Genomic DNA, 5909 nt, shown 5'->3' on the forward strand with positions numbered 1-5909 from the left:
CTGCCAAGAACAGGGCTGCCCCTTCTTGGGAGCAGAGGTCCCTGTTCCAGCCATGTCCTCACAGGCTGCTCACAGCGATGTCCCCAGGGTGCTGACACCAACGTCGTCATATCCTGTGTCCTCGGGTGGTTGTGCTGGATTGTCCCCGAGGTGGGGAGAGACGGACACCTCCAGCACAGCCATAGCATCATCGTAGCCATGTGAGGGGCTGTGATGGGGCTCAGCAAGGGAGTCTGCAACAGACATGGATGGGACATTGGTGAGGATACAGATGGGAGGGGCTTCGTGCCCTCACCTCCCCATCAATGCTGCTTTCCTGTGTACCCTCTGAAGGGTGCCCTGTGCCCTTCTGTCCTCATAGTGCTCCTCTGTGCCCGTGCCCCTACCTGAGGACACCTGGAGGTTGCTCTCCTCTGCACCATCCCCACTGGGTTCCGACACCTTTTTCCCTGAGCCCAGGGACAGGGAGCCTGGAGGTGAGGAAGAGCATTATGGACACAGCAGGGCATGAGGACAGCCTCAAGCCCCAGGGACTCTCCCGCTCCCACCTGTGTGGCTGGGCACCTCCTGGTAATCAGGCATCAGGCTGTAGTCCAGCTCCTCATACACAACCTCAGAGGCAGCATCCTTGCTGGGGCCTGCAAGGCAGCGTGCATGGCAACAGTGCCCCCAGTGTCCCCAAGGTTCTGCCCCATGCTGGAGAACCTGCAGAGCGGTGCCCACCTTGGCTCTGGGCCCGTGTGCGGTGTGCCAGAACTGCCAGGGCGGCCAGGGCCAGGCACAGCAGCGTCCCCAGGACCACGCACAGCAGCGTGAGTGCTGACACCCTGCTTGGCGCTGCAGTCAGCGGGACGGCGCTGTGGGTGAGAGCTGTGGGGCAGTGATAGGAAGCGTGAGGCCCCGTGGGGATCTCATGGCAGCAGTCAGAGGACAGTGAGTGAGGACAAAGCCATTTTTGTTGGGGTGTCTCTGTCCCAGTGGCTGCTACCTGGGGCTGGGCTGGTAGCCTCACTGCTGTCCCTGGTGTCCTCTTCACAGGAGATGTAGGTGATCCCAGTGGTGTCACATTCCTGCAGCTGCCATGGCGCTGAGGGGCAGCGCCAGAGCGAGCGGGCTCCCTCCTCACAACTCACCCAGCTCAGCCAGGCGGGTTCCAAGCCCTCTGCAGCGATGGCTGCCAGAATTCCCTCAGTGCCACATCCCAGCTGGCGGCAGACGGCAGTGGCCGTGGCGAGGCTGGTGCCGTTGGCACAAACAGGACCCCACGTCCCCTCATGCAGCACCTCCAGGTATCCACTGCATCTGCTGCTCCTTCCCGTCAGCCGCAGGTCCAGCAGCCCTGCAACGAGGTCAGGGGATCACTGCACCCCGAGGGCGGTGGGCTGCTCCCATGCAGATGGATGGTGGCACTCACCTGAGCACACAGCGCCCGCTCCACCTCCAATCTGGCAGCCACGCTGCACTTTGGCTGCACAGTGCCACAGAGCATCCTCTGTGCCAGAGCAGCCCCCGGCACCAGGCCACAGCGTCCCAGTGCCAGGCCCAAAGCGCTCGGAGCCAGGTGCCTCCAGGGCCCATCCGCAGCCCAGCTGGCGACAGACGACGGTGGCATCCTGCAGGGTCCAGGTGTCCTGGCAGACGGTGCCCCACGTGCCCTTGCTGTACACCTCCACCCTGCCGGCACAGCGCCCCGGGCCGCCTACCAGCCTCAGCTGCTTGCTTCCTGTGTGAGAATTTGAGGCTGAGGATGGGGCTGGCAGCATCGTGCTTGTGGCCCTTCCCTGTGCACTCACCTGAGCAGGCAATGGCCAAATCCTCAGGGCTCTTGCTGAGCTCTGTGGCCATCCCTGAAATGTTACACTGTGCCAGGAGCTCCTCGGTGCCCACACAGCGCAGCTCCTGCAGCTCCATGGGGCCCGAGCCATTGGCCGGCGCTGCATAGATTTTCTCAGGCACACCGCAGCCCAGCTGCCGGCACGCCACGGTGGCAGTGCCATTGTCCCACAGCCCCACAGACACACGGGCCCAGACACCGGGGCGCACGGCCACCTCCAGCTGTCCGTCGCAACGGCTTTCCCCACCGTGGAGCCTTAGGGGCTCGGTGACACCTGCAACAGCCCGGCTGTGCTGTGGGAACTGGCATTGCTCCCCACCTCCTGGAGCTTCCCATGGTCCCCACACCCACCTGAGCAGTTGATGGCAGCAGTGTGCCCAGGAGGGCAGGCGGGCTGCCCCAGTACCTCCACAGGGCACTCGCCTGGATGCCGCTCACTTCCACTGCACCTGAGGGCATCACGCCGCAGTGTCCCCATACCCATCCCAAAAAGGCCTGGCGGGGGCAAGGAGAGAGCAGAGCCACAGCCCAGGTGGTGGCAGAGGACGTGGGCATCGGGCAAGTCCCAGGCAGTGGCACACAGGGGTCCCCACACCCCTTGTGCCTCCACCTCCACCCGCCCGGTGCAGGCTGAGCCGCCCTCCACAAGCCGTAACCCGGTGTAGTCTGCAGCAGAGAGAGGGGTTGGTGGAGTGAGGGACCTCCTGAGCACTCCACACTGCACAGGGCCCCTGCAGATCCACAGCCATTGCACTTACAGGAGCAGATGATGGCTGTGGTTTGGATGCAGGTCTGGATGTGCGGAGGCCGCTGTGTGCAAGTGGACAGGAGGGGCTCAGTGCCGTTGCACTCAAAGGCACCATGCCAGAATGGCCCCTCTGCTGCACCAAATTGCTCAGTCCCATATAGGGCCAGTGCTGTACCGCAGCCCAGCTCTCTGCAGACGACGTGGGCGGCCATGAGGTCCACGTGGCCGTGACAGATGCTGACCCAGGCCTGGCCCTGCCGCACCTCCAGTCTCCCTGAGCACTCACTGTCCCCACCGGCCAGCCGGGAGAACCCTGCCAAGGGAAGTGGGCTGCTGGGCAGGGGGATGTGAGTGATGGGCTCCCCATAGTGCCATATGCCCCCAGCTCTCACCTTGGCAGACCACAGCAATGTCATAATCATGAGGACCATTGTAGGGACCCCAGCCCTGAATGTTACAATTCCACAGGGCAGCCTCATCTCCATGGCAGTCAATAAAGGCCAACATGATGGGGCCATCTACTGACCGAAATCGTGAGGCAAAGTAGGCGCCAGCAGCTGAGCCGCAGCCCAGTTGCTGGCACACCACCTCAGCATCATCCATGTCCCAGGCATCATCTGTCACTGTGCCCCAGCGTCCCCGAAGCTTCACCTCCACTCTCCCCTCACAGGGTCCTCCACCGTCCGCCAGCCGCAGCTCCAGTGCCTCTGCATCAGGGATTGGCCTCAGCCATGCCCAGGGGTCCTGGCATTCTGTTCCCATCTCAGACACCCCACCTCACCTGAGCAGATCACCCCAACGTCCCACTCATGGCCACAGAAGTGGTTCCCCCAGCCAAAGTGGGGGCAGTTCTCCAGCTTGGTCTCAGTGCCACGGCAGAAGAAGGGATGAAGCCAGATGCGTCCCTTGCCTTGCCCGAATGGGGCATATGGGGATGCGTGGGCCACCGTGCCACAGCCCAGCTGACGACACACCACACTGGCCCCTTTTATGTCCCAGTCGAAGTCATAGCTGCAGACGGATCCCCATTCGCCTTCATGCTTCACCTCCACCCGGCCAGCACAGCGCCCACCGCCATCCACCAGCCGCAGCTCCTCGCTGCCTGTGGGCACCCCGGGGAGATGGCTGAGCCTGGGAGTGGCCGACCCTTGGCTGCAAACCCTGCCATTCTGCTTCCCCCCTGTCCCACGGCCACCCTACTGCCCCACGACTCACCCATGCAGAGCTGCAAACTGAGGAGCAACCCCAGCACCCTGGCAGGCATCATCGTGCCCCACATGCACAGCCTGCAGCCCAGGATGGGGAGGGGGAGATATAGGCAGCCCCTGCTGGCAGGAGCCAATGGGGATGGCGAGGTGCGGTGGGAGCCGTTATCAGCAGGGTTATCAGCCGCCTGCTGGGTCCCAGCCTCCAATAACCTGCTTCGTGCCCAAATATGAGACTTGTCTCCGCTTCTGGCGTCACGCAGCTCCACCACGGGGCTCACTGCCTGTGTGTCACCAAGGGGAGCCAGCCTGCCTGGGTGCTGCGCATGTCCCTGAGTAGGGGCTGCGTCTCTGGCTGTGTCCATGCAGAGAGGGTCCCCACAGGGTATAGACCGACCCGTAACAAGGCCTCCCTCTCACTCTAGTGTGTACCACATTATAGTGCAGCCCTAGAGCTGGCTTTGTGGTTCCTCAGGCAGCAGTGGGGGTGAATAAAGTCCCCATGCTGGCAGCAGGGCCCTTGCATCAGCTGTTGGGACACAGCACTGCCTGCATCTGAATACAAGTGGACCCAACATCCTCCCCTCAGCACAGGCAAGAGGGGATGTTTTCTCCATGCAGGGACCCATTGTGAGCACCAACGTCACACAGCTGCCGTGCCACCCGCACAGAAGCAATACACTGCATAAGGTGATGCTGTTCTACTCGAGCCTGCAGCATGCAGGAAGGTCTTGCTGCCCCGCTTTGCTGTCCTGCTGCAGGGGCAGACACAGGGACAGCTGCAGATTGCTGCAGTCCTAGGGCTGTGCAGCTGCTGCGAGGCCAGCACAGCAACCCCAACTGCACAGGGGAAGGAAGGCTGCAGGCCGAGCTGTCCCTGCCCGTGTCCCCGCGTGCAGCCCGGTGTGGGGAAGGAGGAAGTGTGCAATGGGTGCGCGGCCGCTTTCAAAAGCGAAACTGCCTGTCCGCAGGGCTGGGACGTGGCGCAGCGCCCGGCCCCGCTGCAGGGTCACTGCATGGCGGCACGGCTCAGCGGGCACCGGGGAACGCGGCTGCGGGCTGGGGACGCTGGCAGCACCTGGGCGTCACTGCTGCCCCGCTGTGCTCGTGGTGCAGAGCTCCGGCAGGAGGCATCGGGGCTCAGCACGGCCAGGCATTCGGCTCTGGCTGCCATTCCTCCTTGATTGATGGCAGCGGTAGCACGGAGCTGATGGGGCAGGACGGCTGCTCGGCACCCGTCCTTCGGGAGCACACGTCAGGGATGGGAATCCTGCCCTCAGCCGCTGCGGGTCCTTACAGACTGCAGTAACAGACAAGTGCAGGAGGTGGCTCAGCCCCCGGCCCGATGTGTCTGGTGTCACAGGGAGCTCTTTCACAGGGTGCTCTTCCCACTGCCAACGGAGGTGTCCCCAGAAGTGCAGATCCTCCCAGCAAGCGCAGGGTGAGAGCCAGCTGACTCAGGTTTGCTTATCAGAACGTGTGCGAAAAGGCTGTGAATGTGTGTGGAGATGCACACACTACAGTTATCATCTGAATTTCTGTAACTGCTTTCTGCCCTTTTCTGTTTGTATCTGCCCTCGAGGCTGTTTACAGCTCTCTCCCCCATGGCACACTGGGGGCAGGGGCGGAGTGAGCGAACGGCCGGGTGCTGCTCAGCTGCCTGCCGGCTGAAACCGCAGCGTGTGGCAGCGTGCCTGCACCTGTGTGCCTGTGGGGACACGCGTCCTTGTTGTCCTTCCACTGCAGCGCAGCAGTCATGGGAGACGTCCCACCTCATCGCTGTCAGCTTTCATGCTCTTGTCTTTGTTACCCCCGTGCCCAGAGCCAAAGGGGAGATATCTGAAATCTCTCTTTGCCCCAGCACCGCAAGGGGTGGCTGACAGAATCAGGTATGGAATCCAAGGCTGGAAGCGAGTTTCTCCACAGATTTGGGGTTTTAATAAAGAAGAGATACTCATATGGAAAGAGTTACAGAAAATTATTTATACAAGTAAACTTGCTGTTGTGTCCGAGCTTCAGGAAGGAGAATGGAGCAATTTGGTGCTGTTTTGTGCACCAGGCAGGGAAAGGTGATGCTGCCAAGAACAGGGCTGCCCCTTCTTGGGAGCAGAGGTCCCTGTTC

At 62.2% G+C, this 5909-nt stretch overlaps 1 protein-coding gene across 1 annotated transcript; it reads right to left on the minus strand.

Moving 5' to 3' along the window:
• Nucleotides 1-17: 17 nt before the first annotated feature.
• LOC122194006 (antigen WC1.1-like) lies at nucleotides 18-4018 on the minus strand. The gene is made up of 12 exons (XM_042894916.1): nucleotides 3798-4018; nucleotides 3364-3684; nucleotides 2975-3289; nucleotides 2593-2895; nucleotides 2186-2500; nucleotides 1794-2108; nucleotides 1415-1723; nucleotides 989-1339; nucleotides 724-870; nucleotides 549-638; nucleotides 387-470; nucleotides 18-233 (listed from the first exon to the last, which is right to left on the minus strand). Exons 1-12 carry the CDS (start codon nucleotides 3859-3861, stop codon nucleotides 70-72), a joined length of 2778 nt encoding a protein of 925 aa, XP_042750850.1. The 5' UTR covers nucleotides 3862-4018; the 3' UTR covers nucleotides 18-69.
• Nucleotides 4019-5909: the final 1891 nt, after the last annotated feature.

The sequence above is a fragment of the Lagopus leucura genome, unplaced genomic scaffold, assembly GCF_019238085.1.
Source record: "Lagopus leucura isolate 7727_CA_CO unplaced genomic scaffold, USGS_WTPT01 41338-0_obj-0_obj, whole genome shotgun sequence".
NCBI classification, from domain to species: Eukaryota; Metazoa; Chordata; class Aves; order Galliformes; family Phasianidae; genus Lagopus; species Lagopus leucura.

Bases quoted from the DNA above. Each gene is read 5' to 3' on its own strand.
- LOC122194006 (XM_042894916.1), bottom strand. From the start codon at position 3,861: ATGTGGGGCACGATGATGCCTGCCAGGGTGCTGGGGTTGCTCCTCAGT. The intron at 3,685-3,797 runs GTGAGTCGTGGG...GGGTGCCCACAG, and splicing joins CAGTTTGCAGCTCTGCATGG to GCAGCGAGGAGCTGCGGCTG. The intron at 234-386 runs GTAGGGGCACGG...TGTCTGTTGCAG, and splicing joins CAACCTCCAGGTGTCCTCAG to ACTCCCTTGCTGAGCCCCAT.